This window comes from Eptatretus burgeri, chromosome 7, assembly GCF_056783735.1.
Source record: "Eptatretus burgeri isolate ZD-2024b chromosome 7, Ebu_testis_v1, whole genome shotgun sequence".
Classification (NCBI taxonomy): domain Eukaryota; kingdom Metazoa; phylum Chordata; class Myxini; order Myxiniformes; family Myxinidae; genus Eptatretus; species Eptatretus burgeri.
In genome coordinates, this window is record NC_140967.1 from 14,698,290 (window position 1) to 14,723,919 (window position 25,630).

At 42.5% G+C, this 25,630-nt stretch overlaps 1 protein-coding gene across 3 annotated transcripts in view; it reads left to right on the forward strand.

Annotated features, from left to right (window-relative positions):
• MLH3 (mutL homolog 3) overlaps window positions 1-25,630 on the forward strand; it is a 54,949-nt gene that overhangs the window by 4,816 nt on the left and 24,503 nt on the right. For all 3 annotated transcript variants that reach the window (XM_085887522.1, XM_085887521.1, XM_085887523.1), the window contains exons 2-5: window positions 1,468-1,634; window positions 9,747-12,942; window positions 13,428-13,598; window positions 13,848-13,924. In XM_085887522.1, the coding sequence (XP_085743648.1) occupies window positions 1,476-1,634; window positions 9,747-12,942; window positions 13,428-13,598; window positions 13,848-13,924 (3,603 nt within the window). In that variant the 5' untranslated portion in view covers window positions 1,468-1,475. The remainder of the gene's footprint in view (window positions 1-1,467; window positions 1,635-9,746; window positions 12,943-13,427; window positions 13,599-13,847; window positions 13,925-25,630) is intronic.

The following is a 25,630-nucleotide window of genomic DNA, read 5'->3' on the forward strand; positions in this document are numbered from 1 at the left end:
TTGCTTGCATAAAAATCGGACCGCCTGTCCTGAAGCTGACCTGGATCAGGCACAACAGTCACTCAAACCTCCCACAGACCCCCTTAGACCTTGAATTCTTAAATGCTGTGAACAAACTTTGGTACATCAAGGGTGATGAAGGTTGTGGTCAAGTTTCATCAAAATTGTGTGTGTAGTTTCAGAGAAGAAAGCAAATACCTATTTTGGAGGACCAACCCCCCCCCCCCCCCACCATAGGCCTCTTTACTGAGCACAGATTTTGATGTTGTCGATACAATTTGATATATCTTGCGTGATGAATGTTGTGGTCAAGTTTCATCGAAATAATGCGTGTAATTTCAGAGGAGACAGCAAGTACCTATTTTTTTTTCGGGGGGGGGGGGTTCAACCCCTGGCACCCCTGTAGACCCTTTATTGAGCACAGATTTTTATGCGGTTGATACGCTTTGGTTTGTTATTGGTAATGAAGGTTGTGGCCAAGTTTCATCAAGATCATGTGTTTGGTTCAAGCGATAATGACTGAAGTGTTTACGGACTGACCGACTCACTCATTCACCTATGGACACCGCTCGATCACATAAGCTCACCTAACTCATGTCCAGGTGAGCTCACAACAAATCACAGTGTACCATATCGACACGTAGTTATTCCCTGGAGAATTTCATATTGACACATAAGATGTGATTCTATCATGTTAATTAGCTCGTCCCCTGCTCAGCGGGAGACGGAGTTTTGCAATTACTTGTGTCTGTGTCTGTGTCTGTCTGGGCCATAGTGTTTTTACCATTTGAGCTTTTGTCGTCAAATTTTCAACAAAACTTTATCATGAGAATATGGAGAAGGCAAAGTAATAATTTGGTCAAAGGTCAACGCCACATAAAATCGTCAATTTTCTTCCGATTGACCTGAAATTTTAAGAATTTGCATACTTGGTCAATGAATTGGTTCACCAATCAAAAGCTATAAGCCGATTTATTTGTTTTTTTAGTTCAAAGGTCAAGGTTGCATCAAATATCAATGTCAGTCATATCAATATGTCGGTGACCCAATATTACCCAATTCATCGAGCGTAACCTGTGTTCTGTCGAGGTCAAAAGGTTAAGGTCACAAAATCGTCAATTTCCATCCGATTGACTTCTGCACACTCGCCTCCAAGCTGTCTCGCATGGGTTCGAATCTTGGCTCAGCTTCATTTGTTGGTGGACCTTGAAATGTTCTTGGCTCAAATTGTTTTCTCGTGTTGTTGGAATTGAGAGAGGCAAGAAAACCGATAAAATTGTCCTGTGCTGCTGATCTCTCTTTCAATTGATGGTGAATCAAATCTCACAACTGGATTATACCTCTTGATTATTAAATTTGCCCCTTAATCTGTTATTAATTTATTATTAACCTGTATGAAACAATGACCGACAAGTTATTGGTTTAATCTCACCAATCTGAACGTTTTCCCACCCGTGCTTCCGGCAGGCACAGCCATGATCTGGGAGCTGCCTCTCGCCGTACAGATGCGGCTGCGCTCTGATGTGGCTGTGGCCAGTGCCGCACAGTGTCTTGAAGAGCTTGTACTAAACAGCTTGGACGCAGGGGCCAGTTGCGTGGCCATCCGCTCTGCGCTGCACGAGTTCCGTCTACAGGTGGGATTACGTGAATGCAAAACGAAAGAGTTCCTCGATGTGATAGTTTTCAAAATTTTCAGCCAAGTTTACATCACTCCTTCATGAGATGCGGGCATATTTTGGAAACATCTTTTCTGTGGATTTTGATTGTATGTCATGGCATGTTCAGCTGGAAAAGAGAGGTTATTTTGTCTTGTAATTGGGTGTAATTGCTTCCAGTTATACTTTGGCAGCTTGTTGTGAGGGAGGGGCCACCGTAATTTTTGGGGGGTTGGGAAAATTAATTTTTCATTGAGAAGATCTTACGGCAGCCGCACGGAAAACGCAAGCCCACCGCATGCCCTATGTACGGTCGACGTGGAACACATCTACATCATAGCTTGGCTTGTTTAATTGCTACGGTGAGCGTAGAAATGAACAAAAGTTATAACTCCGCGATTTCATTCCACGGCGACCCTACGGCCTGTAAAATATATCCAAACGGCGTAGGGCCACCCTGAGGCCACCTCAGTTTCTCTGCGGCTGCCGCACATTTCTGTCAATTCAGAGGGCGTACGGCCGCCTTATCCTCACAGTAGAGCAAATGTGACTGAGGCCTAACTGAGGTTATGTAACAACTTAGATTATTCTTCTCATAAATTAATAATTATAAGTACATTTTTTATTCAAAAATGAATTCTTGTAATGGTAATCCAACATTGGGAACATTGTCACAAGAAATGATAATGAAAATGATGTGTTTGTGAACTTCATGAAGCAAGGAAGGGGTAACACATTCTCATGGCCTCCAGAAAAAAAGAAAGATCAATGCTGGGTGCCATTACTCGACATTCTTTGTGTGGTTGAGGCCCCTGACATAAAATCTGGTGGATGTCAGTACCAACGGTCACAGCATGACTTTAAGCATGTTCAAGACCTGTTTTCTCAGATGTAAAATTCTGTGCCTTTGAGTGCTCGATAATCATGATAATGAATGTCATAAAAGATGAAAGGTCATTAAAGAGTTTTCTAAGGTTTAAAATTACTAATATTCATTGTCTCTGTATATCTGTAAATAAAAAAAGCTGCTACTCAACTAATCAAATTTGTTCTAATTTATCATTTGCAATCACTTACGAAAGTAATCATTAGCATGTATTTATGAATAAATTACATCCTTATCACTAATGTCTAATAAGAAGCATAATTTAGCCTCATGCGCACCCCAGCAAGTTCACCTTGTTTTGTACTAAGTGGGCCAAATTGCCATATTTGGCTTCCTAAAACTAGGAGTATGTGCTTTCTAGAGACATTCTGATGCCACAATCTGAAATTTTGTATACCAGTTTATAAAATTCTGCAGTAACTCTTTCCTGGATAGTTCCATTTAAGATTTATAAACTTCTGAATTTGAAAAAAGTGAACAATTATAATAAACGTGCATGTAAATAAAAATTTATTTTACTATGAAGCCATGGGCGTTAGATAAAATTATTCGGTCAGTAGACACATCTTATATGAGGCAATCTTTCGAAAAAAAAATAAAGATCCTAAACCCCTAGCCACATGGTCAAACCAGGGGACAAAATTGGTCCATTTTAGAGCCCTCGGAGGCAAGGGCTTATGTTAAAACTTTTACAATTCATCACCTAACTGTATTATCCCAGCAAAAATGTATCTGGATAGATAATGACCCTATAATCACTGTGTTGTGAGGAAAAAATTAAAAGTTGTTCCATATTTTCAGGAGGGCTCCTATAGTTTCACCTTATTTTAGCTCGTTTTGGCCAAAAAGCCATTTTAGCTTCCTATAGAATGAGAAATATGCATCCCAGAAGCTATATGATGGCATAATTGAAAAATTTGGATGCCAATTAGTAAATATTTGCAATATTAGCTTTCTAGAGGAGTTCATTATAAAATTATAAGCCACTGAAGTTGGAAAAAAGGTCTCTGCATTTTTCACATTTGGCATTTTTAGGGTCAAATTTCAAAGGTCTCTGGAGATAGATATTTTTTATTGGTGAAATTGGTGAAATGAGGTATGGGAGACAGTTTTTGTGGGTGATGAGATTATTTAACATGTAGATTCTTCATTCTGTCGGAAGGATTGTAGACACAGAATTCTGTGTAGTTTTGAAGGAGCGGGAGGTCGGGACATTGAAGGAAGGGTAAACGATATTGTATCGGGTCATGGCAAGAAGTTGGTTGTGGTACACCGAGGTGCGAATGATATAGGAAAGTTAACTCAGAGGTTTTGAAAAATAGATACAGGATATTGGGTAATCGGCTGAAAGCAAAGGGTTGTGAGGTCATGTTTTCTGGGATCCTCCCAAGATTAGGAAACAATATAGAAATTATGAGCAGAGCAATAGACGTCAACCAATGGCTGGAAGAATGGTGTATGGAGGAAGGTTTTACATTTAGGAAGCAGTGGGAATCATTTAGGGGACAAAGGGAGTGTTTCTGGAATGATGGCCATATATTGAATAGAAAGTGGGCAGAAAGGTTTGCAGTGGGAATTGAGGAAGGAATTCAGGCTTTTTTTTTTAGGTCAGCGGAGGGTGGGGAAGCTATTAAGGAAGGAACGCATATAGTAATTAGGATGAGTAAGGCCAGGTAGGAAAATAGAATTTCAGGAAGGGAAAAGTTAAACATTCCATACCAATGCCAAGAGTTTAAATAATAAGATGGAAGAGTTTGAAGCCAAAGTAGATGGTGAGGAGTATGATATAATTGCAGAGAGTGAGACATGGTTTAAAGAGGAGAGTAACTGGAGGACAGGATTATAAGGCTACAAGATGTATCAGTGTGATAGGAAGGAGAGAATAGGAGGAGGAGCAATCTGGTTAAAGGACAGCATTGCATCAAGAGAAAGGGGTGACATTAAGGAAGGAATAAATGTTGAGGATTCTGTATGGGGAGAGATTAGAGATTGTAAAAACAGTAAGATACTCGTAGGATACTTTTTTAGGGCTCGGGTGGGAAGGAAGAGGAGGAAGGAGGAGAACATGACGATTTCAAAAGGGCATGTGGTAAGGGAACAGTATTGATTATGGGGGATTTTAACTTGCCAGGGATAGATTAAGGCCCGGTCACACCTTGACGTTTTAGCCAGCGATGGCAACGTATTAAAATGTATGTAAAACGCTGGCTTACGTTGAACTTTTGATGTTTTTTTTTTAAAGATTCGAACGTATTCATAGCGACTTGGTCTTATGTATAACGCATTGGTAACGGACACAGAACGTTTCGTTGTGTTATAGATAACTGAAACCAACGAATGCTGAACCTGTTGTCGGCCTACACAACCGATGCCCAACGATAGTCTAACTTAGGCATAGCGCGTTGCACGCATCGCCGACGATGTCGTGACGTAGCCTATTAAAAGGCTGACGCACAACGATTCGAATCATAACTGCCATAGAAATGGAAGTGTCAACATCGCGGTCCCACCTTGGCGATCTTGCCAGCGTATGCCGACCTAAGAAAAATGTGTCTAAAACGTTGGGGCACGTCAAATACGGTATGAGTAAGTTTGGTATACGTGAGTAGAACGCTAAAGTACGCTATCATACGTCGTAGTAAGTAGAGTACGTCAATAAATTTTAAACATGTTCAAAATTTTACGACGTACTCGGCGTATGACACACGTTCCGCATGCGATGGGGATAAGTTTTACACACGATATGTGGACGCTTACACACGTCCACAAAGCCTACTTATAAGCTACTCATAAGTCGAAATACGTCGCGGTAATGTGTTTTTTACGCGAAACTTATTTCTAACTTATGTTTGACGTGCTTTGAACCAATTCTTTACGTAGTCCCAACACACATCGACGTATGTAGACGTATTCCAATGACGTCTTCCGGTCGACAAAAAAAAATAAATTAACGTGTTTCTAGCTTACAACTACCATATAAAGACGTGTTCCCAGCGGTTTTGGGAATTGGTATATAAAAATGCTGCTCATAAAAGGGGAACCCAACAGTGTTTTCGAGTCCTTTTTGAGTCGATGTCCATGTCAGCAGTAACAGTATCGGTATCAGTATCGGTATCAGTATCAATATTAGTATTAGTATTAGTAGTAGTTTGTTCATGTTGGCAGTAGTAGGTGAGTGTGAGGGGGAGGGTGTGGGTTATGATGGATCGTCCTTGCGTCCGCGTGTCCATGGGTAGGAGACATCTTTTCACCATTGTTCGAAGTTCTTCGCGGCTAATTTTTTATGGGGCTTTTTCAATAATGAGGTATAGCTTGTTTTTACGATTTAGGTCTATTCATAACGGGTTGGACAAATGCACAATGAACTAATAATGTGCATAGAGCGCTTTGATTACTTATAGATACGATATACCAACGAATAATTATCGTGAAGCCGGCGTTCACAAACTATGCCCAACGATAGCCTAACTTATCCATATCGTGCGGCAGTTTATCTTTGCCGGTGACGTAGGGTTTGCGATTCATCGGCTGCCACTCAACGATTTAAATGGCTGCATCTCCACTATTGAAAGTAGACGCTTGCGCTCAACAATTGAATTTTTTTTACACTCAACAACTTTTAAACGGTACCACTCAGCTATTTTCATTGTTTACAATGAACGATTTAAATTGCTGTCACTCGCCTTTGTATTTTGACGCTGGCGCTCGGAAATTTTAATCGTTTCTATTGAACGTGCTAAATCGCTCAAACCCCACTATTGAAAGTAGACGCTTGCGCTCAACAATTGGATTTTTTTACACTCAACGACTTTTAAACGGTACCACTCAGCTATTTTCATTGTTGACAATCAACGATTTAAATTGCTGTCACTCGCCTTTGTTTTTTGACGCTGGCGCTCGGAAATTTTAATCGTTTCTATTGAACGTGCTAAATCGCTCAAACCCCACTATTGAAAGTAGACGCTTGCGCTCAACAATTGGATTTTTTTTACACTCAACGACTTTTAAACGGTACCACTCAGCTATTTTCATTGTTTACAATGAACGATTTAAATTGCTGTCACTCGCCTTTGTTTTTTGATGCTGGGGTTTGGAAATTTGAAGTGTTTCTTCTGAACGTGTTAAAACGCTCAAACTCGACTATTTTAAATAGACGCTGCCGATGGACAATTGGAATCATAGCCAAGCTAGACATCGAAGTGTGAACATCCTCGTCATGCCGAAGAAAAGTTTGAAGAATGCTGCAAATAAGTGTCCTGGCCGTGGCCGTGGACGGTGATGCAAGGACGATCCATTATACCGACGTCTTTCAGCCTATGAGTAACTTAAAAGTAACGTCTGTCGATGTGTGGCAACGATCGCGTAACGTGCCAACAACACGTTAATCGTAGGTTAGAAATAAGTTTCGGGTACGCTAAACATTACCTCGGCGTGTCTCAACTTATGATTAACTTACAAGTACCATGTGTTGACGTCTGTCAACGATCGCAGACCGTGCATACAACTTGTGGCCAGCGTAGCGGAACGTGTGAGTCATACGCCAGCATACGTCGTGAAATTTCAAGCATGAAAAAATTTGAGGACAACCAAAAAGTACAACGTTTAAAGCCAGCATACAATGACGTATGGCAGTGTTTTTCAGCGTGCTCTCAATGTTATCATAACTTACCCATAACGTATTCAACGTGTGCCAGCGTTTTAGAAAAAAAATTCAAAAATCGGCATACGTTGGCTAAAACGTCAAGGTGTGACCGGGCCTTTAGGTGCAGGAACAGGGAAAGGGCAGAGTAGATGAGGATTTCCTCGTTTTAGTCCAGGATTACGTTTTAACCCAATTTGTAGATAAGTCCACGAGGGGGAGTGCAGCCCTCCTTTTAAATAACGATCTCAATATGGTGGATGATGTGGAGGTCAGGGAGCATTTTGGAGCAAGTGAACATAACATTGTGTGTGCAAAGACTCTGTTGTGGGTCAGAGTTCAGGATAGTAGGGTAAAGCTATTAGATTTCAGGAAGACAAACTTTGAGGGTATGAGGAGAGAATTGGGTGTAGATTGGGAGACTCTAACAACAGGACAATCGGCATCAGAGAAATGGGAAACCTTTAAGGACCAAATGTGTAGAGTGCAGAGTAAGTACATTCCAATGAGGTGTAAAACTACAAGTAGAAAGAGACCAAGGTGGTTGAGCAGTGACATAAGGAACGATTTTAAGGAGAAGCAGAAAGCATTTATTAGGTTTAAAATAAGAGGACTGGAGTTAGATTTATTTCACTATCAGAGTAAACAGAGGCAAGTGAAGAAAATAACTCGGCAAGTCAAAATAGAGTATGAGAAGGAAATGGCTAAGAATATTAAACATAATAGCAAGGCTTTCTTGAAGTATATCAGGGGAAAATAACAGGTTCAGACCAGTGTGGGCTCGTTGAGGAATAGCACCAGGAGAATGGTTAGTGATGAAAGTGAGATGGCAGGCTTATTAAACAGGTATTTCACTTCAACTTTTACACAAGGACAGTCAGGAGAATTGCCAATAGCTGAGAGTATCTACCAAGGTGGTGAGGAAGGGCTTTTACAGAAGATCTAGGTTGGAGTGGAGGAAGTAAAGGAACAGCGAAGAGAAGATAAGGCTCCGGGTCCCGATAATATGCAATCAAGAGTATTGAGGGAAGTGGCTGAGCAGGTAAGTGAGACGTTATTGGCTGAGCAGGTAAGCGAGATAAAATAAGTGAAGATGAATTATTCAACAGAGTATACAGTGATAGGACCAGGGGCTATAGCCTGAGAGTACAGAAGAGTGAGTTAAGATGGGAGTAAGGCAGGGGACCTTTACTCAAAGAGTAGTTAATGCAGGGAATGGCCTCCCTGGAAAGGTAGTGGCAGCAGAAACAGTAGATAAGTTTAAATTATAATTAGATAGGTACCTGGAAGTTATGGAGATTGAGGGGTGTGGGGATGTTGATAGGACTTTTAGGTTGGTTGAGCATTGATGGGTGATTGTGTGCATATGTACAGAGTGATGTTGGTGGGGGTCTTGTCAAGGGGGGTTGTGTAGTTGATGTGTATTTTTAACCAAGCCCATGCCCCATCCCTGAGGGGAAGAAAAAAAGAGGAAAAAATATATTTAAAAAACTACTCAACCTTAAAAGAAATAGATAAAAATAATAATAATAAAATAATTTTTAAAATATTTGCATTTTCTTCTTTGTATCCTGTGTTGATAAAGTAGTGTGGTGTTCGAGCAGGCATGATGGGGTGAATGGCCTCCACCTGTGTCTGATTTCCTTGTGACCTTGTAATCCATTTACATTCCTAATTGATCTTAAAGGTCATCCCACAAAGGAATTCAAATATTATGCACAAAGCAGCTCATTAATATCCATGACCCTGGAAGTCCTGTGTTGTGAGTGCCAGGGAGGAATTAACACCTCCATTGTTCTGACTGCCAGTTTTGCTCACTGTTGTCATTGATTTTACTTCATCTTATCCTCCACATAGAGTTATCTATGCATGAAGGAAAGAAAAATAGGAGGAATAGCCAATTACATTTGTACTCCACATCGACTTATAGGCCGAAAAATATGGTAAGGTCGATTGAAAGAACAAAATAAGTATGAATGAACGTTCGACCAACAATGGTCCCGATGACAAAGGCAGCCGTTTATCATCCTCGCGCTTTTTGAAAAAAACACATGGGGATATTGTATTTGGCTCCGTTTGTCCATCCGTCACGTTATTTCCTCATAAACAGTTGGAGAGAAATTCACCAAACTTGTTAGTTAAGATCACCACATGAAGGTGCAAGAGCTGTATCATTTTGGCTGTACCCTGGGGCGGGGTCAAAAGGTCAAACACCAAAAAATGCAATTACGAACACATTTTAAAATGAAACTTTGTACATGCAATCAACATTGGGAGACATGAAATATGTAACAGTTGTTTTTGGATTTGACCCCGAGTTCAAGCCTCAAGGTGGTGGGGACTTGGGGTTACAGGAGTCAAAATTGAAGAAAAAAAATTCACTCATGATTTGATATTGGGTCATTCCTGGATTTGATATTAGGATTTGCAACGGTGTGCCATCGACTTCGCTCCAGTTTTTTAATTATGGAAATCTCTCTGTTGTGGAATTTTTGTTTGCTGATTGTAACTGATTGTTTTGTCATGGAATGGAGTACAAATGTAGGCTTATGTGCCTTCCACCCAGGTCGTGGACAATGGAACCGGAATGTCACGAGCCGATTTGGAAAAGTTAGGTCGGCGCTATTTCACCAGCAAGTGCCACAAACTATCGGACCTGGACCGCTTGCGCTGTTATGGATATCGAGGGGAGGCCTTAGCCAGCATTTCAAGCCTTGCAAGTGCCGTGGAGATAACAACCAGAGTGGAAAGTTCCACAAAAGCATTTACCAAGATCATGAGAGGAGAAGATCCCAGTCGTGTCTTTGAAGCCAAAACTGTTCGTCCAAGTGCCGGAACGACCGTCACAATTCACAACCTGTTCTATAATTTGCCGGTGAGAAGAAAGTGCACGCCTCCTGTACTGGAATTCGACAAGATGCGAAAAAAAATTGAAGCCATCTCTTTAATTCATCACGGCGTTTCCTTTTCTTTACGAAACGATGACACAGGAACAATTTCTATTCAGCTCCAACGATGCAACAGCATCGCGTCTCGTTTCGGGCAGCTGTTTGGGGACGGAAAGTCTCGAAAGTTGTCGGAGGTTCGCCACAGGTGCGGCGTGTTCAAAGTTACAGGACACATTAGTAAGGATAGCCATCACAATAAGTCATTGCAGTTTATTTATGTAAACAAAAGGCTCGTTTTGAAGACAAAGTTGCATCGCCTCGTGAATATATTGCTGAAGAAACTGAGTGTTATATGCAAGCAAAAGTCGAGTCCGAGATTCACTCTGAAAGAAGCACAGATGAGTCCGAGTCAGAGGGACCGAAGTACATCAGAACTCTATGGGATTTTTATTCTTCATATAAGCTGTCCTTTGCATGATTATGACATTTGTTTGGACCCTAAGAAGACACTTATTGAGTTTAAACACTGGGAGAATGCACTTTCAAGTGTTGAGAATGCTATCAAAGAATTTTTACAACGTGAAGGATTGTCTGTAAAAGATGACATCTGGAGGGAGGACATAAAAAGGGAGTTGATCGGTGATCTTACTATCGCGATGCCTATCCGGTGGAACACTGCAAATGTGGAGAACCAGAAAGACAAACGAGAAGAAGCTTCCAGGAATGAAGATGATGATTCCTCCAATAAATATGGGCCCGTACTTCAGTCAAAGATTGTGAGGAGAAAGCCTCAGCAGTTATCGACGGAAGTTCCTTCTGCAGAAAAAGTGGAATCTGGAAAGCTTCCAGTTGAGGATTGTGAATCATCGACGGATAATAAAACAACCAATGATTTAATTCTTTTGTCGAGTTATGAGGATCCATTGAGCGCTGATTCTCAGATACTACAGGTAAGTGATGCAGTACACAAGGAAAACTCGAGTAAACTGGACATTCGTGAAGATAGCTCACCTGATTCTCAGGCACCAACTTCCTTGCGAGAACACCAAAGCTCTCAAGAAGGTAACCTCAAAATTATGAAAAATATTCAGCATCAGCAGCCAAAAAATGATGATTACGGTTGTGTTCAGCATGTATCGACACCATTGGACTCTCGTTTCTTTGAACATGACAAGCTTGATGGTAGTTCTGTGTTTGCAGAAAAGGATGATAAGATGTTGGATGACACGAGACGATCGTATGCTGAACTTCCACGACCTCGAGATTTTCCTTTATCAAACCTCTTTGCACAGCCTGACAAAGGCGGTCAAACGTCAATAAGCTGCTGTGCCAACAGAGGAAAGATTGCTTTTGATCGATTTAAGCCCCCAGGTCCAACTTGTGCAAGGGACATTTTTCAGAGTGAGCGTTGCGAGAAAATCACTTCTCTGGAGAGCAAGCTGGTTTCCAATTGCAGACAAAACAGGATCGAAGCAATGGGATTCTGCCTTGGTTCAAATGGCATAACGCAAGGAAAGAACAGCGATTCTTTTGGAGACATTTTAAAAGAACAAGAAGGAAACAACGTTTCTGCGCAGAATGTCACCCAAGCAGAGATGTACAGAAATCCACGTGAGAGAAGGTCTTGTTTCAAAGAAGCCTTGCAAAAAGTGCATCCCGATTATTTTGACAAGTACATGCTCGGCCATCCGTGTGCCTTTTCCCGGCCAATACGAAAGCACAAGGTGAACATTACCCGAGTCTCGAGTTCTCTGGACAGGTTCAGGCGATGTTTGGGCAAAGAAGACGGTTACGCACGAGGAACCTTTACGGATGTGTGTTGTGAAAGTAATATTCATTTGCATGCACCGTTGCTCAACAAAACGACACGTGGTGGGCTGAACACAAATGATGTTTTTCGAGAACCAAGTGTGATGGAGTCTGATGACCCAAATGTATTACCGGACGATTTAAATTCCACGTACTCGAATCAAAGCAGAAAGCAAATTTCTTTGCAGAAGTTTTACAATTCTGGTCAGCGTGCTGCAGGAACGGGTGAATGCGTAGACAATCTTAAATCGAATGAGGATGCCACTTGTGAGAAAGGAAACTTCATTGATTTCCCAGTAGTAGAACCTACACGGGAATTAATGGGCTTCGGAAGAAAGATGGTTTGCTCTAAGCAGTCTGGGAAACGTATAATTTCATTGTCCAGAAAACTCGCCAACCTAAAAAATGCGTCTGACGTTCTACAGCCGAGAAACAAAACATCGAAAGCTGAAGGATTACAGGATGTTGTCCCTCGGAACTTTTCCTCTGCCACTGATCGTGGTGAGAGCAAAATCGAAGTTGACACTTCAAGCAGAAACATCGTCAACGAAAGCGACTTTTGTACAGATTCTGGTGACGTGCCTTTGTGCTATCCTGATGGCAGTGCAACCAACAACGATACAATGTCTGTTTTCACTTTGCTTGCCGACATTTTGAACAGTGATGAAAGACCACAAAACAATACCAAAGTCTTTGAAAGTCGTCCACTCCGCCCTCAGACATCTGGAGGAAGTTCAGCACAAAGGATGGTGATGGAAAACCTCGGTGCAATTCCCGACACAGAACCTGAAATAAAACTTCACACTGAGGACGATAAATCTGAACATGAGCCTGAAGGAAGTAATTCTTCAGAATCCAAGAGTGAGAGGGAATCTGGTACCTTCACCAAGCTTGTTGAACACTGTCCTGATTGGGTGAGCCATTTTGACACTGTACTGGAGAAGATTGTTTATGTAAATATATGTTCAGGGGTCAGCAGCTACGAGCCCCCTCAAGTTGATAAACAGAAGGTCCCTTGCTGCCAAGGTTTCGACACGATGCCTATCTCCGTTGTTGAAAACAAAGGTACGTGTGAGTTCAATATTTTTTTTTCCAAACAGGACATGTCCCAAAAATTGCTGTTTCAGTTGAAAACCAAATGGAACTATTTGAGAGCAATGTTTATTTTTTTCTTGCTATGTGTCAGAACCTCCTCCGAAGAAGAACAACTATGTTTATCTGGTCATTAACCATGAGAATGGGACATGATTGACGACAAGTTTGGTTTTGCAAATTGAGCATTTGCTAAAGGTACAGCTTGTGCATTGTGGTGTCAAACAGTGTACCGGCTGAGCCAAAAAGTTTTGCATTTCAAAGTCGATTACTTTTTGTGCTGATGATGCTATTGAGGCAGAGACGTGTTCAAGACCAAAGTTTTAAAATGCCAGTTTGGGATAATAACCCTACCCCCCCCAAACCAACCTCCTCCCTTTCTTGGCATGAATTTTTGTGCAGGGCCAGCAGTGGCCTTTTATGCCAAGTTTTTCCATGCATTTTCAATCTCTTCCCAGGGTTCGTCTATGATTGTAAGCCCATTCTGGGTGACAATGGTCTCCCTTTCCTCCCGAGGCAAAATAAGGACAGCATTGAAGCCTCGGAGAACCTGGCTCACGAGATAATGCAGAGTTGGCAGAAATACGTCGAAGAAATGGATGTACAAGTCAGCAGCAAGTGGAAAGATGGTGAGAGAGCAAATAAGAAATGATAAAATATTTGCCTGTGTGTTTGTGCATCAAAAGTAGTGAAAAAAGTGGAAACAAGTAAAGATCCCGTGTTGTGTTCATTAGCATGATTTGCATGTCCTAAATGCATGCTGGGAGTTTAAGATCGACCATCTTGTCAACATTGAACTTTTATCAACTGAGACCATATAAATAGGAAGCCCAAAGTGGGATTGGATCAAATCAAAGGTGTGCTTGTGTTTTACTCAGATATGGGGATTCATGATCATTCAATGAAAGCATTGCTTGGAGAATGGGAGAATCCTGTGTTTTCTCGACCTGCAGATGTGAGTCCAGCAGTTACTGTTACGTTTTGTAAGATCTCATGTTCATGTTGTTTTAGATTTATAATTCACACTTTTATTAGTATGCCCTAATGCAGTGGTCTCCAAACAGTATATTTTTAAAATATTTTTTAAATCGATCTTTAAATATCTTCTTCTTCTTCTTCTTTCGGCTGCTCCCATTAGGGGTCGCCACAGCGGATCATCCGTATGATCCGCATAGTGATTTGGCACATGTTTTACGCCGGATGCCCTTCCTGACGCAACCCTGGTCGCCTCTTATGACACAGGGATATGGTACACCTATTTTAACCGGGGTATACACCAGCCCAGTATACTGGTACTCATTTTGCCGACCTCGGAAGGATGACAGGCTGAGTCAACCCCCTGGTGTATTAATTCAGTGGCCCAACGGGGCTTGAACTCAGGACCTTTTGGATCCCAAACCGCTGCCCTAACCACTGCGCCAACACCAGGCTCCGATCTTTAAATATATGTTTTTAAAAAAATATATATATATATATATTTTTTGTTACGAATTTGCGCCCACCGGCGTGCGAACGGCCGCTTTCCACTCATAGCAGCCGCGTCGCCCACCGGCCAGACAATTCAGTCGTGACCTTCCGGAACAACGCCGGAACCCTGTCATGGGTGGGTCTTCAACCCCACCACGGCCGAGCCAATTTTCTACCCGCGCAAAATAGGGTCAATCGCCGAATCTCGATATACCTAAGTACCTGCGCAGGTAGCCTACCGGGCGACCGTACCTCGACGCAGGTCAGCTTGGGACACGAACCGCTTAAGCGGTCCGTTCCGTTCTGCAGTGATAACCGAGCGGGTATTATCTCCGACCTCACCGGATCCGATTCTATTGAACGGGTATTTAAAACCCAACTATTTATTCTGCGATGCAAGATGGCATTTCCAATAGGGAGAGGACGCAACGAACGGGGTACATTTGAACCAAGCACATTTATTTATAATTTACACACAACACGTATGCAGGCAAGGCAATGAAATAATCATACACGTATGCAAAGAGACAAAAGCAATCACGTATACAGACAAAGCAAAAGCAAGGGAAAGCACTACGACCTAATATAAGCAGTAATAATTTACAGGCACTTAAACAGTTCTACTTCTCAGACTCGGCGCCACAACATTCATTCCAAAGCCCAAAAGAAAAGGGCCATCCCCAAAAGACGAGGATGGCAGACCGGGTCCGTAGACCTTTATGTGGGTGGAGCCTGGCTGACCGAATGGGCCCCACGAGACCGACGCTGGTTACCTGCACCCTCGTGGTGCGACGGTCGGCGAGCTCTCTCCGGCACTCTCCTCTCGTGCGCGCCTCGACCCTGGACCACCGCACACAACCCTCACGACTTGGCGCCCAGAGGGAAGGCACCCGGAGCTCAAACCACCACGAAGCAGCAGCAATCACCAGACCAGAAGAGCTCGATGACGCCAAAACCACCAATGACCCCGAAGAAGCTGAAACCACCAATGCAATCCAGAAGCTCTCCCGAAGAGACGACAACGACGACGACTAAAGACACAGGCTAAAGGCTCGACGACAAAAGGCTCGACGACAAAAGGCTCGATGACAAAAGGCTCGACGACAAAAGGCACCAATGTCACAAAGAGACGAAGCTCCCCCGAAGAGACAACAACCCACACGATCACCCCCTCCTTCCTTGAGCTCGCGTCCTGTCCACCCTTATATCCCCTGGGGTCCAATCCCTTGCTCCTCCCCGTTTTCTGCTCCGCCCCCCTTCCAGTTCCTGCGAGAAGCTTCCAGAAAAGGGGCGTTCCTCCGTTCCCAGCACCTCATTCCACGAACCGACCAATGGCGAAGGATCTGCCTCGCCCCTCCCCCACACCAAGTGCGGAGAAAAACAGGCGGGAATATTAGGCGGGAAAAATCTGTGCGCCATCGAAGTTCCTTTGGTTTCCTTTTGCTAGCGTTTATTGAATGAATGCGGAGAGATGGTGGTAATGTGTCCGTGGAGAAGAAGGGAGTTGATAGCTGGCGTAGCGGCGAAGGTGGTTAGGTGGTTGGTGTTGTGGTTAAGGGGAGCTATGTTGGTTGTTGTAATGGTGGTGGAGATGTGGTTGGTTCATAATAACGATAGAAAAAGAAAAACGTTCCTCAAAGGATCACAGCCCTGTGACACGAATAAAGCCATTAAACAACGGTGGGGAAATCTAACTGAACACAGACTTATCGATCTAACTGAACTACGGATCTTTATGGTGTCCTGCGAATTTCCACAGCTGTAACAATATATATATATATATATATATATATATATATATATATATATATATATATATATATATATATGTATATATATATATATATATATATATATATATATATATATATATATATATATATATATATATATATATATATATATATATATATATATATATATATATATATATATATATATATATATGTATACAGTCATGCGCCACTTAACGACGGGGTTACGTTCTGAGAAACGCGTCGTTAAGCGACGTCGTCGTTGTGCGAACATCATTTTTTTTTTTTCGTTTTCGAATATCGTACTTACACAAACCTAGACACCTAGGCTATATGGTGTAGCCTATTGCTCCTCGGATACAAACCTGTACAGCATGTTACTGTACTGAATACTGTCGGCAATTGTAACACACATCCAAGAGAGACGGAAGACATGTTAGATTTACCTTTGTGCTGTTCATGACGGCCATCGGTGTTGTTAGCAGCAGCTAAGAATCTCCTCTCGCATCGATTATAGAAAGGTGAATAAATAGCGTGTGGATTTTATAAATACGTAATCATTGCATCGATGTTATAATTTATAAATGAAGAAACGAGCTCCTGTCAATTGTGATATATATTTTTGGAACAGTGCGATTGTTTTAACAACATAAAAAGCTTCACTAAAAACAAATTTGTGTTTTAATGTCGACCAAGAACAACGATTTATTTGCGGAATTCTTCAATTCAAAGGTAATTTACTTGCTTGAAGGTAAACGTGGAAACATTGCTTCAGTTTGAAAGCCGATTTCCTTGAATCCCGATTTTAGCACGACCCTGTTTTTTTTTGCGATGACATTTTATTGACCTCAACGATCGCATTATAACAGGGCCACACTGTCGTTTATTATCATTATGAGGTATTATGTACTGTACAGTGTACATAATTGTATGTGCTATTTTAATACGAGGCTACATCACTCGGCGATAGGAATTTTTCAGTTACATATTTTTTTTTTCAGAGCTGGCAGATCCGTCGTATATGCGATCCCTCGTTGCCCGGAACGTCGTTAAGCGGCGCATGACTGTATGTGTGTGTGTGTGTGTGTGTGTGTGTATATATATATATATATATATATATATATATATATATATATATATATATATATATATATATACATACATACACAGAGACAAAGTGCATGGGAAAATACAAGTTCGTGTATGGTGGTTGTATTTATAACTGGCAGCAATAAGTCGCAAATGCAAGCTATGCGAGAGTTTAAAATAGCTAAATGTTGTCTAAATCCTTAGATTTGGGCTAAATGTTGGCTCAATCCCTACATTTGGGTTAATGTCAGCTAAATCGCTCCATTTGGGTTAATGTCGGCTCAATCCCTACATTTGGGTTGCTGCTGGCTAAATGTCTACATTTGGGCTAAATGTCGGCGAAATCGCTACATTTTGGCTAAATGTCAGCAAAATCGCTACATTTGGGTTAATGTTGGCTAAATCGCTACATTTGGGTTAATGTTGGCTAAATCGCTACATTTTGGCTAAATGTCAGCTAAAACGCTACATTTGGGCTAAATGTCAACTAAACCGCTACATTTGTGCTAAATGTCAGCTGAATCGCTACATTTGTGCTAAATGTCAGCTGAATCGCTACATTTGTGCTAAATGCCAGCTAAATCGCTACATTTGGGCTAAATGTCAGCTAAACTGCTACATCTGGGCTAAATGTCAGCTAAATCGCTACATTTGGGCTAAATGTCAGCTAAACTGCTACATTTGGGCTAAATGTCAGCTAAATCGCTACATTTGGGCTAAATGTCAGCTAAACTGCTACATTTGGGCTAAATGTCAGCTAAATCGCTACATTTGGGCTAAATGTCAGCTAAACCGCAACATTTGAGCTAAATGTCGGCTAAACCGCTACATTTGGGTAAATGTTGGCTAAACCGCTACATTTCGGCTAAATGTTGGCTAACCTGCTACATTTGGGCTAAATGTTGGCTAAACCGCTACATTTGGGCTAAATGTTGGCTAAACCGCTACATTTGGGCTAAATGTCGGCTAAACCGCTACATTAGGGCTAAATGTCGGCTATACCGCTACATTTGGGCTAAATGTCGGCTAAACCGCTCCATTTCGGCTAAATGTCGGCTAAACCGCTACATTTGGTCTAAATGTTGGCAAAATCCCTACATTTGGGTTAATGCCAGCTAAATCGCTACATTTGGGCTGAATGTCAGCTAAATCGCTACATTTGGGCTAAATGTCAGCTAAGTCACTACATTTGGGCTTGATTTTGGCTAAATCGCTACATTTGGGCTAAATGTCAGCTAAATCGTAAAAAAAAAAAACAAACCTAAATCGTTGTCCAAGGACACGTCTCGCCAAATACACCAAGACTTATCAGAGTGTGAATGTTTCTCCCTGCAGTTTTATGAATCAGTGGACATGACGTACACGGCACAGTTGATTGTTTTTGTTTGCATGGCATTCAATGAATCAAGAACAAAGGAGGACTTTCTCACTCTTTTGCCACTCAAAGAGAGGACAAGAGGTGAGGATGCCGACAACAAATTCAAAAGGGACGTGACTGACAAAAACATTCCGATCAAGAAATTGGTTTCAATCACAACTGATGTGCACTAACAATGCTGGGCATCAATGCAGGCTTTATTGCACTTTGCAGAAATTACCCTGATTTCCCCTGCTTTGTCAATTACCATTCATATCCACCAACAAGTGCCAGCGAGCAAGGTTATTGACTTTTCTCATGTAATGACAGCTCTGCAACGTCACTCTTTCAAGTTGTTACTCGATGAGCTTGATGCCACCTACTGTGAGCTAATCCTTCATGCAGATGTGAGGTGGTTAAGTTGAAAAAGTCTTGCAGAGCTTTTTGGATCTGACCCCTGACATTGTCACCTTTCTTAAATCAAGAAATGAGGTGTACAGCGAGCTGTCAGCTAATGTGTGGTTACTAGACTTGGGATTTCTTACAGACATAACGGCAAAATTGAACGAGCTGAATCACGAACTGCAGAGGAGGGGTAGAGACTTGTCACACATGATCGGTGCAGTGAATACATTCAAGTTGAAACTGGGCCTGTGGTCCTCCCAGTGAAAGAACAATGTGACAGCACTTCTCAAATCTGAAGAAAATCCGGCAAAACGTCAGAGAAAGGGTTCCATCCAAAAAAATTGGGATAACTTGAACAGATTGGAAAAGGAATTCAACAGACGATTTTAGGAGGTCGATGAGATGAAACAAATCATTGTGTTTGTCTCAAATCATTTTTTTTTTTTTTTTTTTTGTATACCTTGGTCGAGGCTCGTATGAGAGCTAACACACAACTCACAGCAAGGAGGCATGAGACAAGAGGGGTGGGAGTTGAAGGGACAAAACAGTGGGGAACAGACACATTAGGTGAACTGTGGAAGGGAGAGGGATGGGGATGGGACGGGGAACATGGCGAAGAGAAGATGGACATTTCAGGGACTTTCAGGAAGGAAAGTAGGAGAAATGAAGGAAGTGGGCTTGGGTGGATTACACTGAACAACAAAAATTTTTTACTGGAGATGTGTAAAGTGATTTAGACTAATTTGGGTACGCTGATTTCAAAAATCATAACCGTTTTGCTGTATCACGTCAGGATTTTCAGTAACAGAAATATTCCCATTGCCTAGAAGTCAGGATTTCAATGAAATTTACAAAAATTCATTTATTCATTTATTTCATCATGAATGCTTCAAAATTATAGAAATTACAGAAAAACTCCACTAGAATGTAATTAAAAATGCTTTAGGCATTTGGCTTTGCGTTTGTGCTGCTCTGTGTCAGTTTCACGATGCAGGAACCAGCAGAAATCGCCCATCATGTTCGGGTTGTGCCGCCCTTGGTAACGCGTCTCCATGAGTGAAATCTCTTGGTGGAATCGCTCGCCGTGCTCGTCCGAGACTGCTCCCAAGTTGTCAGGGAAGAAGTTCAGGTTCTGGTGCAGGAAATGGATTTTCAGGGACATCCTGGAGCCAAGTTTCCTGAAGGACTCCAGCAGCTGCTGCACTATTTCTTCATAGTTGTCCACGCGCTCGTTCCCCAAGAAGTTGTCCGTCACAGCTTTGAAGCTCCTCCACGCTGCCAGCTCTTTGGGGTTTAGAGTTGTCGGAAAAGTTTCGTCCTTCATAATCTGTCGGATTTGCGGTCCAACAAAGACACCAGCCTTGATCTTGGCCTCCGACAAGGTGTTGCCAAACTTTTCCTTGAGGTTTGGCGAGACGTGTTGCCAAAAAGCCGAGCTTTATGTGGAGTGGTGGAAGGAAAACCTTGGCTGGGTCGACAAGGGCGACATGCTTCAAATTGTGTCGACCAGGTACATGCTCTTTTCGCTCTTCCCAATCTTTCTTCGTCCAGTGATTCTTGTCGTCTCTGCTATCCCAGAGACAAAGGAAGCACATGTATTTCGTGTAGCCTGACTGCAGCCCTAACAACAGCGCCACCACTTTCAAGTCTCCGCAGATGTGCCAGTTGAAGTCATTGTACTTGATGGAATCAAGCAGCTGCCGCATAGTCTCATAGGTCTCTGTCATGCCGAACGCGTGAGCCAGTGGGACTGATGGTTTCTCGTTGCCATTGTGGAGCAAAACAGCCTTCAAGCTGTTCTTCCCCGAGTCGATGAAGAGGCGCCAGTCCGCAGGATCGTGATCACACCCAAGTTCTTTCAACAGACCGTTGATGTCACTGCAGAATGTCATCGTGTCTTCCATCTCAAAGAACTCAGCCATTTCTCTGTGACGTGCTCTGAACAAGGATATCTTGGTGTTAGGTTCAAGTAGATTCCACTGCTGCAGCCTTGATCCAAGCAGCTCTGCCTTCGCCTTTGACAGCGAGAGATCTCTTACAAGATCATTTAAGTCTCCCTGGTTCAGAAGGTGTGATTCTTGAGTGTCGGGTTCAAAAGGTTCATCATCACCATCCTCTTCACCACTGCTTACAGCTATGTTCTGATCAGCTGGAGGTGTTGGAACGGGGTTCTCGTCATCATGAGGCACAGGTTTACGAGCAGAGACGCAGTCAGCGTACTTGATGTGACCTTTATTCTTCTTGTTGAAGCCGGCGATGCTTGTGCAGCAGAAATAACAATCATCATGATGATTCTGCGGCTCACGCCATATCATGGGCACCGCAAATGGCATGCTCGCGCGCTTGCCCACCAACCACTGAGTCAAGGTTGTGTGACAGCTTGTGCAGCAGATGTGTGGTGCCCAGCTCTGTTCTTGGTCCCCCACCTTACACCCGAAGTAGTGAAAGTAGGCGGCCTTCATTTTCACTGCTGTAGATATACTTCGCTGTTGATCTTTTTTGGTATACCGACCACAGACATAACAGAAGTTGTCAGGATGATTGGTACAGGAATGCCTACTCATCTTTATCTGAAAGAAAGAAATATAACACAAGTTAACAACAATTGTACGAAATAGACATGTTAAAGACATATGTAAATTTCATTGAAATCCTGACTTCTAGGCAATGGGAATATTTCTGTTCCTGAAAATCCTGACGTGATACAGCAAAACGGTTATGATTTTTGAAATCAGCGTACCCAAATTAATCTTAATCACTTTACACATCTCCAGTAAAAAAATTTTTTTGAAATTTGTTGTTCAGTGTTATCGGGGGTAGAAAAGATCGAGGATTTGGATGGGGGAAGATAAGAGGTAGTGGTGAACAGCTGTTTTGAAAGCCTGGAGGGAAGAATGGGAAAGAATAGAGTGAGGAAGTTTATTCCAAAGGCGGGAAAAAAGAGGAATGAAAGAGTGAAGATGAGCAGTGATTCGTGATTTTGGTAGTTTTACCAGAAGGGGGTTGTTGGCGGACCTTGAGCGCCCTGTGGAAATGTGGTGGGGACAAATCGCAGAGAGAGCAGGGGGGCAAGGCTGGAGAGGAGTCGGTAGAAGACAGAAAGACCACCGACCAACCTGCGGTGATTGAGTGAGAGGCCCAAAGACTCAGCTTCATTGCGGGAGATGCCGATGATCTTAAATGCCCTGGTTTCGACAGCGTGAAGCCGAGAAAGGTGGGAGGCAGGAGCACCAGCCCAGAGGGGAGAGCAGTACTCCATCAGGCTACGGACAAAAGCTTTGTAAGTGGTCAGGAGCTCAAGAGGGCCGAGGAAGGACTTAGCACGACGGAGGATTCCCAGTCGGCGACTGGCTTTTGAGGCGAGGTTGGAAATGTGACTTTCCCAGGAAAGGTCATGGCAGATAGTGAGACCGAGAAGCTTGAAAGAAAAGACTTCTTCCAGAGGATTGTTGAGAAAGTGGATGGGGGGGTTTTGTAAACGGTCCTTTCGAAGAGACATAGTGAGAGTGTGAGATTTGTCTGGATTGAAAGACATGTTCCACGTGTTGGACCAGTTTGTGATTTTATCCAGATCTGCAGTGAGTGAAGAAGCTGCTGCTTGCCGGTCTGAGGGATGACAGATGGTACGGCAGAGGGTGGAGTCGTCAGCAAAGAGAAATAGAGGATTTTCCAGAGAGTCCGAGAGATCATTGATGAAAACCAGAAAAAGAACAGGGCCCAGAACGCTACCTTGAGGAACTCCAGCCTGCACAGGAAGAGGGGATGAAAGAACTCCATTTAGGGCCACACGTTGACTGCGACAGGAGAGGAAGTCTGCGAGCCATGAGTGGAGATGGCCTTGAATACCATGGGAAGAGAGTTTGGTGAGTAGGGCAGGGTGCCAGACTGTGTCAAAAGCACGTGATATGTCTAGGGATACGGCTCGGATTTCCTGTCTGGCATTGAGGACCTCCATCCATTGATGGGAGAGCAGAAGCAGCATATCCAGGGTAGAGTGACCTGGTCTGAAACCAAATTGATGATTGGAAATCAAGCCATTGGAGAAGAGGAAGGATTTCATATCTGAGGCGATGATGGATTCCATCACCTTGCTGATGATTGGGAGAAGGCTGATTGGTCTGTAGTTATAGGGATCTGTTTTTGCACCTTTTTTATGCAGGGCAGTGATGTTAGCAGATTTCCAAGCAGATGGCAGATGACCTTGGGCAAATGAGAGGGTGAATAGAACAGAGAGAGGGTGAGCAAGAGCAGAAGAGCAGGCTTTGAGGACACGTGGGCTGATGCCGTCTGGACCGGTTGCAGAATCTGACTCGAGGTTTGAAAGCAAGCTCTCCACCTTGTCAGGAGAAAAGGATACAGAGTCCAGGGACAGTTGGGTGCGACTGGGTAAAGTGGGTAGAGATAGTGATGGGTTTAGGACACAAGATTTAGCTGCAAACACCGAGTTTAGACATTCAGCTTTATCACGTGTGGAATCAGCAGTGCGGCCATTTGAGGTAAGGGAGGGGATGGAGGGGGAACATACACCAGAAACAGATTTGATTAAACGCCACCAGGATTTTGAGGAGGGAGAGAGGTTTGAGAGTTCAGACTTGAGATGAGAAAGATGTTGTTTTCTGGCTCTCCTGAGGGTAGATACACACTTGTTCCGAGCTTTGTGGAAAGAACTGAGATTGCCCTCAGTTGGGTTTGCTTTCCATGAGGCAAAGGCAAGTTGTTTCAGGACAACTGCCTCGCCACAAGCTTCAGTAAACCAAGGGCGGGAGGAAGGGTAGGACAACTGAACACGAGAGGGGATAAATCATTTATCATTTACTCCTGCGAGCCATAAAATCATTTACTCTAAGTGGACATTGGAGACCTGACAGCAAACTTTCATCAGCTGTTTGAACAAAGAAGTGGACCTGCCATAGAGATAATCACAATGCAAAATGATGTAGAGCTGAAAGCTTGGTCAAGAGATTGACTTTCGGGGACTTGTAAAAAGAGAGAGAGAGAGAGAGAGAGAGAGAGAGAGAGAGAGAGAGAGAGAGAGAGAGAGAGAGAGAGAGAGGAGAGAGAGAGAGGTGAGAGAGAGAGGAGAGAGAGAGAGGAGAGAGAGAGAGGAGAGACAGAGACAGAGACAGAGACAGAGACAGAGACAGAGACAGAGACAGAGACAGAGACAGAGACAGAGACAGAGACAGAGACAGAGACAGAGACACACTTCTGACACCCTGTGCACTCAAGGTGAAGGCCTACATTGGTTCCACATAACTCTGTGAGATGGCTTTCCCAGATGAAAATCAAGTCCAAGTATCGCACTCGTCTCATAGATGCCCATCTGATGGATGGTTTGAGACTGGCCATCTCGAACTACCACCCAGACTTCAAAGTACTCACAGAAAGTGTGCATAAACAGGTGTCATACTAAGAATAGGTGAGTGTTATGTATTGCATACATTTTTGGGTTTTTTTTACTAAAGTGGTGTTTAAGGGTAGATCTTGTGTTACATTGAGATTCTGAAAGAAATCTTGTGTTTAAAAAGTTAGGAGACCACTGCCTTAATGGATGTGGGTTTGGGAAATTGTTTTTGGAGTGAACTTTTTCAACAATTCCAATATATATATATATATATATATATATATATATATATATATATATATATATATATATATATATATATATATATATATAATGCAGTTACTACTTTTTAATGGGGACATGATGTTTTTAATTTTTAAATACTTCTTGAAAATAATGACCTTTATCATGTTTAAATTGTATTTTTACTATTTTCCGAGGCTCATATTGGAGGTAATACTTCGATCACATTAAGGACAAAAATATGAGAAGGCATCGCTGTATCTTCCTGCAAGTTACAAGGATGTTAGTAGTCACTGGTACACGTGGGATGTGAACCAAGTATCCCTCAGCATTACAAGCTAATTGCTCAGATGGGAATGCCGAACAGGTTTATCAAAACAGTAATTTTATTTTTGGTTTGTAAACTGTTGGTTCATGCAAAAGCCAGGTGGTCGAGGCACAAAAGGCAACTTTCTCAAATTTGGGCAAAAAGTGGACGCAAGCAATGCAATCAATGAACAGGAAAGGAGAGAGAAAAAGGAAGGAAGGAAACGGTAACTTGCAAGCAATGTTGTTGGATTAGGTAGGGTGATTATATGTATGTGTGTGTATATATATATATATATATATATATATATATATATATATATATATATATATATATATATATATATATATATATATATATATATATATATATATACATGAAAACATCTCGTGCTTTGATGAAGGATGACATGAGATGGTGGTGGGGCACCACCAACTTGAGGGAATATGAGGATCGAATTGCCTCCTGAAGGCAGTTCTACAAATGGGAGAAAAGGGAAACTACAGAGTTGAGGTTGGTGAAAAGCCTGGATTTTGGAAGTTTAACCAGGAGGGGTCTACTCGAAGAATGCGTGTCTTTGAGGGCTGAAGAGCCGAGGGATCTAGACCGGAAAATAGGTGATTAAAAAACAAAGATTCCACGAATGTGTCTGCGACGTGAGCGCAACAGGCCTTCGTGTTTTGGCCTCATCATGG